This window comes from Streptopelia decaocto (assembly GCF_964273445.1).
Source record: "Streptopelia decaocto genome assembly, chromosome: 21".
In the NCBI taxonomy this organism is placed as follows: Eukaryota; Metazoa; Chordata; class Aves; order Columbiformes; family Columbidae; genus Streptopelia; species Streptopelia decaocto.
In genome coordinates this window covers 708272-725222 of record NC_138676.1, presented here as the reverse complement: position 1 = coordinate 725222, position 16951 = coordinate 708272, and the positions used below count along the sequence as shown (strand labels likewise).

At 56.7% G+C, this 16951-nt stretch overlaps 1 protein-coding gene across 1 annotated transcript in view; it reads right to left on the bottom strand.

Moving 5' to 3' along the window:
* Nucleotides 1–16884, bottom strand: part of CEP164 (centrosomal protein 164) — a 32875-nt gene extending 15991 nt beyond the window's left edge. Inside the window, exons 1-13 of the mRNA XM_082070185.1 lie at nucleotides 16806–16884; nucleotides 15980–16072; nucleotides 15510–15621; nucleotides 15177–15381; nucleotides 11708–11863; nucleotides 10962–11081; nucleotides 10515–10592; nucleotides 7524–7904; nucleotides 5686–5769; nucleotides 4644–4727; nucleotides 2930–3015; nucleotides 1485–1706; nucleotides 278–496 (exon numbers count right to left, since the gene is read on the bottom strand). Coding sequence (XP_081926311.1) covers nucleotides 278–496; nucleotides 1485–1706; nucleotides 2930–3015; nucleotides 4644–4727; nucleotides 5686–5769; nucleotides 7524–7904; nucleotides 10515–10592; nucleotides 10962–11081; nucleotides 11708–11863; nucleotides 15177–15381; nucleotides 15510–15621; nucleotides 15980–16061 — 1829 coding nt within the window. The 5' untranslated portion in view covers nucleotides 16062–16072; nucleotides 16806–16884. The remainder of the gene's footprint in view (nucleotides 1–277; nucleotides 497–1484; nucleotides 1707–2929; nucleotides 3016–4643; nucleotides 4728–5685; nucleotides 5770–7523; nucleotides 7905–10514; nucleotides 10593–10961; nucleotides 11082–11707; nucleotides 11864–15176; nucleotides 15382–15509; nucleotides 15622–15979; nucleotides 16073–16805) is intronic.
* Nucleotides 16885–16951: the final 67 nt, after the last annotated feature.

Here is a 16951-nt window from a genome sequence, read left to right as displayed (position 1 = left end):
GGTTTCAGGAGTCTTTAATAGCTTCAAATCGCCTCGGAAGGCCTAGAGATGAGCTCCCAGTAGCTGTGCCTGCCCAAGTGGTGCATTCCCCAGCTGCAGCATGTTAACTGTGCTCCGCACCTCCAGAACCGGCTGCCGGGGCAGGGGATGCAGCCCTGAGCACCAACCATCTGCTTCCCCCTCAGCAAGGCAGGGCCAGCAGCAGCAGCAGCAGCGAGCGCACGGCTGGGAGAGGCTCCCGGGGAAACGGGGGACATGGACTAAAAAAGGAGGGTACCTGAGGGATTCTTCCTTCTGCTGATGAAGCTTCTGAGCTTCCTCGTCCTCCTGCTGCCTCATCTCCTCCTGGAACTGCTGAATCTTCTCCTTCTTTGCTTGCAATAAATGCATTTTCTCTTGCTCAAGCTCTGTCTCCAGCTCCTTGGCTATTGCCTCTAGGGATTCCTCATTAGGCTGGTTTAAGAACTGCTCACGTTTGATTTCCCTCTCAGGTTGCCTACCAAAAAAAGAAAGCTCCTTTGGCAAAAGGGTGACAGGAAAATAAGTAACAGGAACGGAAGAGCAGCATCGCCCCGAAAGGTATTGACTCCAAGGCAAACACCTCGGAGCCAAGCGTGCAGCAGGAACACGCTGTGCGAGGCTGCCGGGACCGCAGCACACGCCGGGACCGAGCAGCACGTTATCCCGGGTACCTGGGGATGCCCCGCGCACCCCGCCAGGATCCCGCGGCGACGCTTTATTCAAGACGTCCCAAACAACTGGTGTTCTGGCCCACTACAGCTCAACTCCGTGAGGGCAACGTGGCCTCGCTTCATCTAGGGTCTAGTAGCTATGAAACCCTGGCGAGGGCTGCCAGGCACAATGGAAGCAGCTGCAATCAGTACCTGTTCTCAGCCCAGGGACCGGCAGCGCGCTTCTCACGGACCAGGTATTTTTCTGCAATTGCAATCTAAACTGTGCTGGGAGTTTGCCAGCTCCAGGCAACTGAAAGCCCTAAGCGCTCCAAAAATTCAAACCCAATCTGTTTCTAATTAGGTTTTTTTCAGACAGAGAGCAGCAAAATGACAATGTCTGAGAGAGGCTGAAGAGGAAGGAGGAGAAAATTAAGATTAGTGTAGGAACAAAACTCTTCTTTGGTAGCAAAAGCGGGAGCAGCAGGGTCTCGCCATGCTCAGAGAACGCCAGCCTAAGTGTGTGAATGCTTGGAGCCTTGTTAGCAACCCGGTAAGAAGGAGGTTTTCCCACGTACACAGCAAACAGCTCTTCCTCCACCCGAGCCCCGTGGCACAGACCCGGCTGAGCTGCGGTTCTCCCCCTGCGGCCTCTGGGCGCCCCCGCCAGCAGAACAGCCACTCGAGCTCTGCGCCCACCAAACCGCGTCTCCCGGCGCGCTCAGCGCGGGCACCGGCCTCAGACACCGCCCGGGGAACACGAGGACAAAGCTGTTGTGCTGGCAGCACCAGGCACTCGGGTGAAGCTCTTACGCTTTCTGTGGGATGGCATGCTCTGCCCGATGAACCGGGCTGTCCGGACACCCCTCCTCCGGCGCCGGGGCCACCGCCACCTCCCCAGCGGGATCCTCCGAAGCAGAACACTTCTCTTGTGGTGTTTCACAGGCACTTGGGGCCACTGCCACCTCCCCAGCGGGATCCTCCAAAGCAAAACGCTTCTCTTGTGGTGTTTCACAGGCACTTGGGTCCCCCTCACTTTGCAGCACAAGAAAGGTAAGAGAAGAGCAGATTAGCACAGGTTAGATCCCAGCGGATGCTGCAGAGAGCACACAGGGCACAGCAACGCTCCGCACCGGGCCCCCCACCCTGCCAGCCCAACAGCTGCTCAGGGTTTTATGGGGTCTGTCGCAAAACACTGAAAACCTTCCCTGGATCATCCCTGTCTCCTTCCAAGTCCTTAGAAAATTTCCCCAAGCTAAGTCAGCCCTATCAGCAATACTCACACCGTTGTCCAAATTACAGACAGAAATAATGGCGGGCATGCTTACATCTACAGTCCCACTCCAGCTCGGAAGCACAGAGAAGAGAGACAAAGCGAACAGGAGCTGCGCAGGCAGGAGGGAGAGGATGCGCAGCTGAGAAGCAGGCAGCAAGCGATAAGGAGACAATTCCTGCGGGCAGAACACGTTCTCAAGGTCCTTCATGTGAGCAGCTCCTCTGAGAACAAGGCTGCAAATCCCAAGTGCGTCATTGAGATGGGCTGCAGCTTCTGCTCACAAGTTTTCCTGGCACAGGCAACAGCTTCTTGGTTCCCAGTGCCCCAGAGGTTTGACACGATTCATCTCCAAGTGCCGCACGCTGCAGCTCTCAAAGGGGGAGGGAAGGGGCTCAAGAGAGCACAGAGCTTACTGCTCAGCACAATATTTCAACTGTTTTAAACAAGTTCCCACAAACAGGCTGAAAATAGCTCCCCTAGACAGTCTAGTTCTCCTAGTAACGAGGGGTCTGGAAACGAGCGCTGCTCTTGGAGTAACAACCGGTGCACTTGAGTCCGTGATGCATGTCCCAGGATATAAAGCAGGTTAATGCTCACAGCTGGTCAGTGACTTGCTGCAGGCCACCTCTGCACAAGGAAAAACAGCACTTTGGGAGCCTTGCAGCAAAGTCACAGAGCTGTAAGGGAAGGAGAAGCCAGCTCCACATCTGGGGCAGTCCCAGGGAAATCAAAGACAGGCAGTTTTGCTCCCTACCCTTCCAGAGGGTGAAACAAAGCTCAAATCTGCTGCAACAGGACTAAGGAGGTGGCAGGAGAAGCAAAAGGTTTAGTGGGAAAGAGCCTGAGAGAAGGCGCAGCACCTTGGGGTGTTCTCCAGGGGACGCCCACACAGTTACAGTGCCCAGAGCAGGGGGAGACAGACAGGAACGTCATCTGGAACCAGCGGTGTGCGCAGCTCCTCGGTGCTCGGTTTGTACCGTACCTCTCAGCAGCTTTGGTTCTTTTGCTTTGCTCCTCCTCTACACTGGCTTTGCTCTGCTCTTTTTCCTCTTCTCCCAGCTCCTGGGCCTGCAGGTAAAAGCAAACAGCATGGGGTTTGCTGGCTCCTTCACCAAAATAAACCTCTCAGGACCTTACAGCAGCTCTGGTCCTGCGCATCAGCGCTGAGCCCGGGGACCCGACAGCAGCCACGGGAACCTGCCAGCTCCCTGCCACACGTAACCAGCGTCCCAAACCATCCCAGGAGCCCCAAACGTCACCGCGGCAGGAACGGTTCCTGCGGCGCGGGAGCTCAGCTCTCCGGGCTGCACGGGTTACGCTCTGGGGGTCACTTTTCCAGTAGGGAGCATGAGCTCCCTGCCAGCACTCAGCACTTCGGGCACAGGTTTGGTGTTGCCCTGAGGGTCATCTTGCACTAAACTCCCTGTAAAGTGCAGGGCAAAAATCTCCTACAGGAGGAATGTGACGCATACGAAAGCGTGTCCCTGCAGCAGCACCGACAGGCGCTGCGCGGTTCACCTGGGGAGGGGAGGAACTTCCCTCTTCCCGCTGTCAGCCCCACTCGAGAAACCAGCAAGGGCAGAACAGCCCATTCATAAATTCTCAGGGACCGCAGGAACAGCAGGTGAGCTCAGCCCGCGCCGTGCGGGAGCGCGCTGGAGCAGGGCCAAAAGTACACGGAATTAACACAGCAGTAATTTATGCAAATGTTCAGCAGAGCAAACAGCAGAAAGATTCCCTGCAAGTGCTGTCACCTTCCATCACATCAGCCCGGGCAGAGCCCCCCATGCCGCTCCCCCACCTCCCTCCCGCCCGCTGTAAATAACGGTTTCGGTTCCCCAGAACCGAGGGGCTCAGCACGTGTTTCCTGGCTCCGAACGGGCTCTGTCACTGCCGCCCGTGAAACGAGACAAGCCAGAAGACAGAGAACGAGACCTTCCTGGGAACAGCCATCACCCTCACAGGGTAACGGGGCCGCTGCTGCCCCCTGCGCAGGACAGGCCCTCCCATGCTCCTGCAGCTGACACAGCTGCTCTTTTCTTAAAACTGAGTATTTTGCCAGCGTACCCCGCGCAAGACAAGCTCACTACGCATAGAAGTAAAGACATTCCTACAGAGTCCCACTTCAGACTAGCCTGACGCAAAAGAGCAGCCGCGGTTCTGCGGGGAGCCCCGTTTCAAATGCACCTCTCTGCTGGAGACAGGGCTGCGAGGAACTCCAGACGTAGCTGCTCCAGCGACACATTTGTATGCACGAGGACGGCGCTGCGGCGAGAGGCACAACGCAGCAGGCGGGTGTTTTGTTTTCCCTTCACATCTGATTACGCTCATTACGAGGCACGAGAGGACAGGTGTGTTCTCCAGACACAACCTTACCAACCGGATTGCTCCTCTCTGCTGGGCAGTGGGGGGTTTGCCACCCAGGGTCCCCTCCGGCACGGCCCATCGACCCACATTGACAGCAGGGCTGAGCGAAGCGCAGCTTCCCACCTCTGCTCAGTTTGTTTTGTGTGGCCACCTGCAGCTCATCTCTGCAGGAAAAACAACGCGCTGCTCACGCTGCTCTGACCCCTGACACACATCGCTTCTGTTTGCCTCTGCCAAGCCTCTATGCCGATCGCGTGACCCTGTGATTAGTGCCCCACAATACGGTGTTTTACCTGCGTGTTCGTGGGTCGCTCTCTGCTCACACTCACCTTGCACGTGGGGCTGTCCAAGGCAGGAGACAGGACCTCCACATCCAGAACCTGCTCAGAAAGCCGACTCTGGAAGCCCAGGACCTGCAGAGGAAAGCAGAAAAGGATCAGGGTCTGATAAGCAAGCACAGGTTTTGCTAGAGATCCTGAGAGACCAGACCAAAACCCTAACCAGCTTGGAAGCCACCTCGGCACCCCACTGACAGCAAGTCTTTTGTAGCACTAGATATTTGGACACCTAGAAAGGACACAGGAGATGGCTACACCAATCTCAGGCCTGCATGCAAGCACAGGCAACATCTGCACTGCAGACAGACAGACAGACGGCTCCATTACCGGCTCGACCACCGTGCAGCTGGGTTTTCTGAGGCGGGGGCACAGGGCACCTCCAAAGCACGCAGCGGACCCTCCCCCAGCTCTCCTGCTCTCGTTTCCGATATTCCTGCACGTTTGCTGAGGGGTTTCCTACAGTCAGCTCCTGCCGGTTGCCCACAAGCTATTCGGCTCCCAGCAGAGCCTCTGTGGTCCCCGCACTCGGCTGCCCGTGAGCCAGCGCCACGAGCGGCACCGGTGGAGGCAGCAGCCCCTTGCCTGCACCGCCCGTGCTCCCACCGCCAAATAACGCCGCTCCGAGCCCTGTGCTGGCCGCGCTGCCCCGGCTCCCACTGGCAGATGGCGGCGGCAGCTCCCTGCCCAGACAAGATGCTGATGGCATCTCATCTCCCCAGCCCAGGGCGGCCCTCCCGCGTGCTCGGGGACCTCTGCGGCTCCCAGCCACCCCTCCGCAAGCGCTGCTTAGCCCCTCAAAGCAGAACTTCTAGATTACTTATCCTTTTCCTATTTGCAATTATCTGAGCACAGTCCCAGCTCCAAGTGACCTACTTTTGCGGAGATGTTACCTCACGCACAGACAGGACCTGCTAAGCGCTGGTCGCTGCTTAGCAGGTAAGGAGCTGGGCAGCTGGACCACGAGAGGTGAGCCCAGCATCAGCTGGGGAACGTGACCCCACACCCAGGGGACAGGGAGCCTTTAGCCACTCACCAGGGGCCGAATGGGCTCGCGGTCCGAGCGGCTGGAGACTGGTAAGTCCTCCTCATAGTCACTGGTCTCAGATGCCCTGGAAAGCTGAGAGGAGAGATGTGTTACAGCCTGTCCACGTCTTACCCTGCGGCTGCACCGTGGCCAACCAGATCACAACTGACACCGGGAAGACAAATCTGGCCTCTGTAACACAGGGAAAAACAGGTGACAGAGCATCTGCTGCAGCAGCGCAGCTCTCCCGGTGGCAGGGAGCACTGCTGTGTGCCAGGGTGGGGACGCAGCGTGTCCCCGTCCCACGCAGCCCAGTGACCGCGTGTGTGTGACACACACACACGGCGAGCGCCGGGCGTCCATACACCAACACCGGGCAGTTCTCCAGCACAGAGCACGTTTGTCAGGCTCAGCTTTACAGCTTACTGTTTCTTAAAGACATCACCCACCAGTGTAACCGGGAAAATCACCCAAACCAGCAGGAAGGAAGCCGAATTGGAGATCATTTTTCAGATCGTGTATTCTAATGTTTTTGGAAGACTGACCAAGAGTGGATGGCGTGTGTCTGCCTGGCAGCCCAGGCACAGGACCAGGCCACGAACCGTCTGCGCCTTTGGCACTTGTGCTGGTTTGACTGGAATGAGTTCATTTTCCTCTTTTTCATAGCTAGCTCCGGCATTGTTTGGATTCAGTTTGAGAGCGGGAAGATAACACCCCAGACAGAATTAATGTTTTTAATCGTTACTGTCTGCCAAGGAGATTTTCTGAGTGCTCTGCACATGGACGGGGCAGCCCTCGACTGACATCCAGACCGATCAATAACAATATTCCATGCTTTGTATTTAAGGACAGTTGAGATCTTTCAGCTGACTCTTGGTGTGGTTTGTTTCTGTTGTTTTTGAGTTGGGACAGAGACCTGTTCAGGGGTTTCTTTACTTCAGCCTTTCACCATCCTGCTGCTTTGCAGAGGCCTCAGGGTCTTTCTGCCTTTTTATTTTATTTCCATTTATTATTAGCGGTATATTGGTGTTATTGTGTTATTTTATTAACTTGTGTGTTTATCTCAACACACAAGTTTCTCTCTTCCATTTCAGTTCTCTCCCCTCTTTGTGGGGAGGAGGTGGAGGGAACAAGCAGCTCTCCTGGTTATGGTGCTCACTGGGGTTAAACCACAACACCACCTGATGGTTGTTCTCCTGCCAGAGACACTGTGGTTCCACCACCCTCGTCCCAGAGCGCTGGAAAGGCGCTGGGCACACCGGGAGGGGCTGGGCTGGAGGCACAGCCGCCCTCCCCGCTCCCACCTCCCCGCCACATCGTCCCGGCGCCCCCAACGCCGCCGCCGGCAGCTCGCTCGGCGCCCCCAACGCCGCACCCGCCGGCAGCTCGCTCGGCGCCCCCAACGCCGCACCCGCCGGCAGCTCGCTCGGCGCCCGGGCCCCATTTCTGCATAAGCTGAGAGAAACAACAGAAGGAGAGAAACAAAGCAGCGCGGACAGCTGGGCTCGGTGTGAGCGCCATTGCGAAACCCGCTGGCTCGGTACAGATGGCAGCACAGGAAGCTGAGACTTATTTCTCCTCCAAGACTCAAAACATGCGTGACGGTTCAGGGGTTTTGCCTGTCGCGTGCCTTGGACAGCACTCGGGGTCTGCATAAGGGAATGATTTCCTAGCTTGGTCCTAAAGGTACCAGATCTGGAAGTCTGAGCACTTGTGACCCCCCAGGAGCACCCTGCTGAACAGAAAATAAGCACCCAAAGAGCTCTCCTGAACCAGGGCCGTGCAGAGCAAGGGGAACAGCCGCAGCCGCTTCCACACAAACGCGTGCAGGCAGGCAGGTCTCTTACTTGGCCAGCATCCCGCCTGCTGCCTGTTTGCACATCGGCTGCCGCCTCTCCCCTCGTCTCGAGCGCCGTCTCTTCTCCCCGGTGCGCGGTGCAGGCGGCAGCCGCTGGAGACTCCAGCGCAGGGAGCCCAGGAGCGCCGGGCACGTCCGTCCCTGCCGCACCGTGTTCCCCCAGAGACCGCGGCACCTCGGCGGCTGCAGAGACATCACCGTCCTCCTCCGCGCCCCCCGGCAGCTCCCCATCGGCCTCGTCGCCCGCGCCGGACAGGCCGCTGCCAGCATCGCCGGGGAGGACGGCACCGGGACTCGGAGGGCACGCGGCAGCAGAATCCAAGGAAGAATCTCGCCCCTCTTCAGCGTATCTTGACTTTAAAGACTCCCTCTAGGCAGCAAGTCAAACACGGTTATAGCTACAACATGCCCGACCCCTCGGGGGGATGCAGGGGTCAGGAACAGCATGGGTTCTCCTACAGCCAGAAGCAAAACTGCAACGCTTTGGGTGACTTCAAGACCAGTTTGACTTCATACAGTCCCCTTCAAAGACAAGGAACTTCATGAAGATAAACACATTCACCTCCTAGGCTTGGACTTTTTTATTCATGAGGTCTCAGCAGAGCAGACCCATCGATGCTTCCACATCAAACTGGTTTTGTGAGAGATGGAAGTTTGCAAGAGACTATTGCTGGACATTTAACTTCTGCCTGAAACGATAAGCAGAGAAGAGCAGGCTGGAAGCAATGAGCTCACCTTCCAGGGGGACAAACTGGAGGGTGGGACGGACTGAAGCCACCGCCGAGCCCAGAGCCAGGCCTGGCTAACGCGCTAGACCCAGAACCGGCAGAACCACGGGCCTTGGGGGAAACAGAACATTCCCAGATTACAGCTGAGTCACCCAAAGGTTCCGCTGCCCCCCCAGCAGCGCGGAGGCCACAAGACTCACAATGAAAAGCGCAATAGCCAGGAAGAGCAGGAAAAGGTTCCCTCATCAGTATGCAAACAAAACTGCTCACAGGTCCCACTTTCTCGCTGTTTTATTAATGCCGGGGTGTCTTGGCAAATGTTAGCTGCATCCTGTGTACGGCGTGTACCACACACAGACCGCATATTTTAATGGTGTATTTTTATCAAAGTGCAACTGGAATGCTGTCAGCTTTAAACCCGGAGCTGCGGCAAACTGAAAGAACATCCTCTAGCACATCACTTATCTGAAAGACCTTCTCAGGGCTGAGACAGCCATCCATCAGCCTGGAGATGAGGACAGAGAAACCAAATCGCTGGGTTCTTTCCTAAAAACCATGCTTCACAGCCTCACCTGCAATCCTCTGAGTAATAAATGAGTTTATGGCCCCTTTCCAGCTCTGTGCCTGGTTAGCAGAGGTTCACAACACATCACTGACTCACCAGCCAGCCATACAAGGCTCTGCAGAGCCCTCGGTAATATCTTTATTCCAGACCTCACCTGGGTAGCATCTGCCCTTGGTTTTTCAGTTTACACCTCTCTCTAAGCACGTAATACCAGCGAATGAAAGAAACCAAGCAACCATCCACCCACACCAGAGCACTAGAAGCTGCCTAGGGCATGCAAAGCTCCAGCGACACCGCGCGAGCAGGCCCGCGATGTCACCGATCACCTCTGCCAGGCCGGCCGGCTCCTCCGCGGGACCCCGGTGCTGCCGGGCGGGGGCTGCGGCCGCCTCGGCCGACCCCGTGCCGCGGCTCCCCCGCTCCGCGCCGCTCCGCTCCTGCTGGGTAACGAGCCGCTAGCGAGAGCCCCGGCACCGGCCTGAGCCGGTCGGGTCACCCCCCGTGACAGGTCACCCCCCGTGACAGGTCACCCACCGCGACAGGTCACCCACCGCGACAGGTCACCCCCCCACACCCGGAGCCGAGAGCTCTCCAGATCCCAAACATCAACCCGCTGCTGCTCCGCGGGCTCTGCTGACGCTGCTCCTCGGTGAACTCGCTGTCCTACCGCACTCATCGCCAAGAGTTTCCCCTCGTGTCCAACAGAAATCTCCCCGCAAGTAAGTTGTAGGGTTTGTTACACAAATCCTTCCCCTCCTCTCCATTTTGTCTGGAGCTGGAGGGTGGCTCAGGCTCGTTCACAGGAATGCCTTGCTACTGCCATCTCATGGAACTACAGCCGAATTAGATTTTCCAGCAGGGCACTAGTATCTTACCAGGACTAAGATATCGCCCATCTGAGTCAACACAGCCTGGCTGCAATTGCTATTTTAGAACAGACTCCTCAAGCCCTGGTGCAGCGCTGAAGTGCCAAGACAGCCCTTTGTTCCTGGACACATTAACATTTTGGTGACGAATTGGGCCCCGACAGGCTGCTTGTTGTTGGGCAATGAGAGTCAGGCCTTTCTCTCTGACATCCACTTTAGCATAAGCCCTTGCTGTTTCTGCCCAGCATTGTGAACAGATTCTCCAGCAAAGCACTTTACAGCTTAATTTTTGTATGCTCTGAAAAGGATAAGGGAAATACTGTAAAACACTTTAAAAGAAATTAATTTGCCTTTCAGATACTGGAACAGAATTTTCCAAGCAGTGACAGAGGATTAACAGCAGCGCAAGCAGTCGGGCCAAATCACCAGAGCTGCTTGCAACGCGCTTCCCTTTGTGTCATCCTAAGCCTGATCACTGCTAAGAAAGCGCAGACAGAACGCACACCCGCGGGGAAAGGAAACGTCTGCGTAGGGCTGTGTGTGTGCTGAGCTCCTCGCTGATGCTCTGAGCCACGGAGCTTCTCAGCAGTGCCAGGAGAAAACAAACAGGTTTTAGGTTGTCACAGAAAAGTGGCCACACGGAAGCTTGAACAACCCTTGTGGAACTGAGTGAAGCGCAAGAGTGGTGCTCGCAGGGTATGTCCCCCTCTCCTCTCATCGCAGCTCGCTGAGAGCGAGCGCTATTTCTTCCGCTGTCCCTGCAGACGCCCCTGGGCTCCCGTCCCTCGGCCCCTCGCCCGCCCCGTCACCCGCCGTCTCACCTCCGAGTCAAAGCTGCCGCCCAGGGCGCTGATGTCCACGTGCAGGTTTCTCAGCAGTCCCGCTGTCCCGTGGAGGCTCTAAAGGAATTAAAGAGAGATGGGCAACACTGAGCCGTGACCTCTGCAGTCCCACAGACCACACAGGAGGAACCGCGGGCTCCTAATCAGTGAGACGAGGCAGAGCCACAGCAACACGCCAAGGCAGCGCGCCTACAGCCAATTCATTTGGGAATCACACTGTGGCAGACTGATTTATGGGGAGCATACAAGGAGAAAACGGGATTAGATACTTCTAGGTGACCAAACACGGAGGAAATGCAGCACAAATGAAGGGCCAGAGTCAAACGGAGCAGCCCCAGTCGCTCAGCTCTACCAGGGAGCATCAGCTGCTCATTCCTCGACGCTTCCCGGTCACCCCCCCGCGTTAGGAGCCACGCACGCCGATACCTCATCGTCGCTGTCCTCCTCCTTCCTCGCTCGCTCTGCGGCCGCGGTGTTGGCGGCGCCGTGCCCGGGGCGGCCCGGCGGCCCCGTGCTGCGGGCGGGGGGCTCACCGGTCTGCGCTGGCTGCGGAGAGAGGGGTGAGAGCGCGGCCGAGAGCGGCGCCGCAGCGCCCGCTCACCCGACCGCCCGAGCCAGCGCTCGCAGCCACCACGGCGAGACCTCAACCCTCAAAGGTGCTGGTTTCTACAATGTTTTGCACACATTGGTTTGTTTTCCTTTAAAAGATCACTTTGTCACCACTTCACATGTTTGTTGTGTTGACCCGAAGGTCAGATTCTGTAAATCATTCAACGGGATTGTAAACCTCACATTCATTCAAAAAAAATCGTCTTCTGTTGGTTTTTTTTGTATTCTCAAATGCTTGAGTGAAAATATTTATTAGCCTACATTAGCTGTACTGTGTGTCCTCCTTCGTTTGGACACAAATCAAAGTTCTACTAAAATGAACCTAACAGACTTTTACCCCCCCAACAGCAATTAAAACAATTCTTTAAATCTGCTAAACATAGAAGAAAGCTCAAATTTATCACCGAGCCCCCTAGAAATAGCAAAAGAGAATAAATGCAGCGAAAGATGGAGAACAGAAGCGGCTTTTTGAACTGACAAGAGCATGTGGGAAGCGCGGAGCGGTCAGGACGCTGACACCGAAGCCTCCGGCCCCCGTGCCCGCAGGGGTTCCGCAGCCTCACCTGTGTCCCTGCGGCCGCTCCGCAGCCCCGCGGGCTGCCCGGCTCCCAGCCCGCTGGCCGCAGGACGCCGGCCGGGGCCGCCAGCCCTCGCAGCGGAGCCAGCGTCCCCACGGTCCCCAGGGGCGCCGGGACGGGCGACGGCAGCGAGCCTGAGGGCTGGAGCAGAGGGGACACGCTCACGTCGGGAAGGGACACAGCGCTCCCTGCCCATGCCGAACCCACCACCACCCAGAACCTGCTGTGGGGCCTCCCACCCAGCAGCCCCCCGCACACAGGACAGCTCAGGAATAGCAGTTTGATTTGTTCACACATTTTGTGTTCCAAACACCCATCTGAATACAGTGATTAGCTCTCCAGCAGCGAGGCGATTCAGAAAAAACAGTGTGTGCCTGTCCAAAGCCAAGGTGAGAGAACAGCAGCAGCCCCACGAGCTCCCGCACCCCCGGGAGCCGCTCCTTCCCAGCACCGCGCACCCGGGACAACCAGCACACCCCCGCCTGTCCGCCCCGGGCTCTGCCAAACCAGGGAGCAGGAGCCACTCGGATGGCAACGAGCCTCCTCCTCTCCACACGCAGCAACTACCACCTCTCTTTACACCAAAAGCTGCTTCCTCACCTCGCACCAGGGGCAGAGTGACGGGCAGAAAGCACCACATCTGTACAGAGCTCCTGAATACACCCACCCCTCCCAAAGCACAGCGAGCGCCACCCAGCACCCTCCCCTCTGAGCAACGCACACTCGCCATCTCCAGCTCTCCTCACCAAGAGGCCACCGTTCCACCTGACCTCGTGGAACCCCCCGCCCTGTCCCACCCTGCGATCGCTGCGCAGGTGACGCCAGCAGCAAACCACGCCAGGGTTTTGTCCATAGCGTGCTGGTACAGCCAAGTGTGCATTCGCAAATCACTGCTCCTGTACTCCGTGCCCGTGCAATATTATGGACTGAAAGCAGTTAATTCACACACACGCTGAGGGATGGGGAGAGGGAGATGAATAGGCACTGATCCTTCTTCCACCAAGTCCCTGCCACAGCAACACTAACAGAATAAATCACACATTCTGGGCTTCACTCATTATTTTCTACAGATGGCCATTAACTACATGTACAGTACAGAGGATGTTAGCTGTCCTTCAGCAAAGATAAACTCCCTTCCCTCAGGCTAATTAAAACTTTCAGGCTAATCTGCAGCTTATCTGATATTTATAGGCACAGTTCTTATCAGCTAACCGAGCGCTACCACATGCTGGGACTTGGAGACCTGAGCTCGCGGGGCGCTGGAGCCTCAGCTGGGCACTGGCAGCAGAGCAAAGCGATTCATTAACATTACACACAGTGGCCCTTCTGGTTTTTGTTCTTTAGAACCAGAGATTGGGTAAGTTCTTATTTGATTGATGCAACTACTTCGACAGACAAACCAACCTGGAACATTCTTCCCAGTGAAGGGCAGGATCCTGCTATAAGCAGAGGGAAAATGTTGGACAAACTAGAGAAAAATAGTCTGGCTTTTCCCAGAAGGGGAAAGGGACACTTCTGGATGGCCCTCCCAGCTCTGAGCCGCCTCGCTATCCTAAGAGCACAGCGGCCCTGGCCCAGGGACTAAACTGCGCTCAGACAAGCCAGTACTGCGCCTGCCTGCCAAACCAGGGCTGGAACCAGGGGGGATGTGCCAAGGCATTCCAACTTCTTCCTGTTTCTCTTTCATTTCAGAGGGAAGAGCCCATCTCTCAAGGCATGGACTGCCACCTCTGCTCATGTGACCTGCAACGGGATGTTTTTCCCCATTTTCTCCTGAAGATCAGCTTAGAAAGTTTGGCCCCCTCGCTTCTCCAGAAGTGCTTACAATGGAAGGGCCGTCACAAAGGACTCACTCCTACCTCAGTCCCACCTGCTCCTTCAGCAGCACCTTGGCCGCGGGGCAGCGTGTCTGTGGTCTCTGCAGGGGCTGCAGAGCAGGTCTCCAGCACAACATCGCCAGTGTCTCCTCCTGCATCTGCTCCTACTGCCACCAGCTTTAGGTCCTTTCTCTCCACTCTGCCAGGGATCTCATCTCTGTTGTACACACCGATGGCTTGACCCAAAGCCTCATCTCGCACTCGTGTCTCATTGCTGTTCCCAGATACTTTGCCAAGGGCTTTCAGCTCTTCCTGGCCATATGGACCATTGGCCATGTCCTGCAAACTCCAGTCATCTGTGAGATCAGAAATGGCATCGGAAAGAGCCATTTCATCGTTCCTGCAGTGAAGGCTTGCTTTCCCTCTGGCTCGCAATGTGTCTGCTCTTCTTTCTGCATCTTCACCTGGTCCTGTGGCGCTCTCTCTGGCTGAGAAGTGATGATCGGTATTACGGACACACTGACCCATCATGTCTTCCACATTCCACTTTGCATTCAGCTCTTCATCCTCAGAGAGTGGGACTTGGTCTTCAAGGACCTCTAGCAGAGTTTTGACATTCTTAGAGCCTTGTGAACACGTTTTCTTTGACACACAGAGAGGTTGCACTGGTTGTCTAACCTCCAAATCAGAGGACTCGAGACAGAGCTTTCCTTGCACTTCTAAAGGCATCTCTGGGTGCCGCTGCATGTCTACGTCCGAGCTGCTAGGAGAGAGGCCTTCTGAAGGTTCCTCCGCATCAGGCAAGGTCTGGCACGGTCTGCTGAACTTTGGAACAAGCAGAGGAGGTGCTTCGTTGGGCCACGTGCCTGCAAACAGCCTCCCTGAATCACCGACGTCTGCTGGCGTCCCCTGGCCTTCCTCCCCACCCTGGCTATGGGGGTCGGGCTGGGGACTCTCCTGCTGGGGAGCAGAGGGGCACTGGGCATCGCACTAAAGAGAACGCCTGGCTGCATTCCCCAAGTAGATAAACATTCCAAATAACTACAACATAACACTATGCACCCTTCTCTATCTAAAGTACAGGTATATACCTCTTTAATACACAGTTTACGTACGAGTAAGTGTGTAAGTTTTTGAGCACTTAGCATTACATGTATACATAGGAAAGAAAACAGAGGAGGGAATGGTTTTCTGTCACCTGGGACACAAAGGGAACTTGGTTACGCTTGCAGATGCCAACAGCAAAGCAGACTGACCTCGCACGCCTAAACCCGCTTCACTGCCCGTATATAACACCGCATCAACAGCGCCTGTCCTCTGCAAGGAAGGAAATCCTCACAGTGCTCCCAATATCTGCTGAGAACAGCGCCAGCACCCTTGGCTGGTGCCACATCCTGCTCAGTAACAGCACCACAGGGCTGGGGCACCCCTACTTGCAGTGCATCCTTCTAAACCAAAGCCTCTCAACTTTGGTGGGTCTGTGATCCCACTTCTGTTGGATTTTCAGTCAGCTCACAGCCCTGCTGGGCAGGGCCCCTCGCCAGGAGATCGCTGTTCCAATCCCAGAGCAGCAGCGGCACAGGATCACCCTCAGCTCACAGCCACTCACAGCAGCACCAACAGCGGAGCCTACTCACGGTGGGTCGCTTCTCCTTCTTGTCCTTCTTCTCTTTCTTTTCTTTCTTCTTTTTCTTGTCTTTCTTCTTCTTCAAGCTGCCAGACGCCAGCAGCTTCTCCCGCTCCTGAACGACGAGCTTTTTGTAGTGCTCATCACAGGGGTGGTCCCACACGGACTCACCGTTGGCAAAGTTGAAGTAGTAGATGTCACCAGTGACGTGCTGGCTGCAGGGCAGGAACAGCAGGGGGGAAATCAGGACCTCCCGCCCACAGGGAGTGGGTGGGTTGTGGCTTCACCCCCTGCTCTGCCACCCACGTGGGCAGCACCGGGCAGGGATCTGCGAGAACCTCACCAGGGCTTCCACTCGGGGGGCAGCGGGGCCACGATGCCCTCCCTGGCCAGCCACATCAGCTCCGGCTCCTTCTCAGGGTCAATCCCGATCTCCCGTGCATAGTCCTGGACTTCTAGAAAAGCACAAGAGGAGTCTGTGGAGACGGCCTGTACCTGGCGCTATGCAGCCACGCCACCCTGCTCAGCTGAAGGAAAGGGCACAAGGGAAACACTGATCCTGAAACCAAGCTGCTCAAAGCTGCCAATGGGGCCCTGTGTCAGCAAGTCTACTACATCCCGCCAGGCTGGTGAAGCAGGGAGGCGGACTGTAAAACGGCCCTTGTCCTTGCAGCCAAAAAGCTCTGCATTCTATAAAATCCTATTTACCCCCTCCACCCACGCCCTCCCAGTTCCTGTCTTGTTAATACGCCTAGAAGTGACTCGTGTGCTTGAATCCCATACTGCAGCTCCTGAGAGGACAGACATCATTACCTTGCTCGCTGGGAACATACATCTCATCGTAGTTTTCTTCCAGGATGAGCTGGTCCCCGATGCGCGTCATCGCTCCCGCCATGGCTCCCACGCCTGCCAGCGGGAAGGAAGCGACACAGAGTCACAGCGAGCAGCTCTCACCTTCCCAGAGGACAAATCACCTGGAGCGAGATCATCACACCCGCCTGTAACCGAACCTCAGCTGCCCCTTCGCCTTCCCTGTCCTCAGCCCGCCCCGTACTTATAACTCTTATGTAAAGCCAGTCTCAGAAGCCGCAATTAATCCTGGCAGTTTCCAGGCAAATATATCCTTGGGACACGCTAAACCAAAACAGCCCCACGGAACTCGCGCTGCTCCCCCTCCCAAACGTGCCCAATTAAAGCACAGGGATGCGGGTAACACGCTCCAGACAGTCTGCTCTTGTTTTCCTCCAGCACAGCGCTATCTCAGCTCTTTCCTCATCCGGAAGTCATGGCAGAGAGAACAATCATGCACTAATTCTTCTCTTTGCGACGCCCCCTCCCCACACTCGCACATGCCAAGGGGCACCAGCCCAGAGCCCCGGACACACCGGGCTTGCAAGGGCGAGACAGAGTCTTCGTTAACAGGACATAACATTTTTAAAAAGCCCTTTTCACCTGTGTCGCGCCTGCACGGGCACGACAAACACACAGCCTGCAGCGCCCGCACCGCCCCCGGCCCCGCGGCGGCTGCTCCCGCCGGCACTAACGGCTCCGGGAGGGAGAAAAGAGGACGGGACGGCGCAGCTCCCCGCAGCCTCCCCGCCCCGAGCGGGACCGGCCGCCCCGCGCTCCCGCTGCTCACCGTGCGCGGCGCCGGGGCCGCTCAGCGGGGCCGCGGGCGGAGCCGCCGCCCGTTCGCCGCTTCCATGGACGCCCGCGCGTTGCCCGCGCTCGCCGCCACTGCTTCCGGGTTCCAACCGCCGTGGCAACGGCACGAGCAACGGCCGC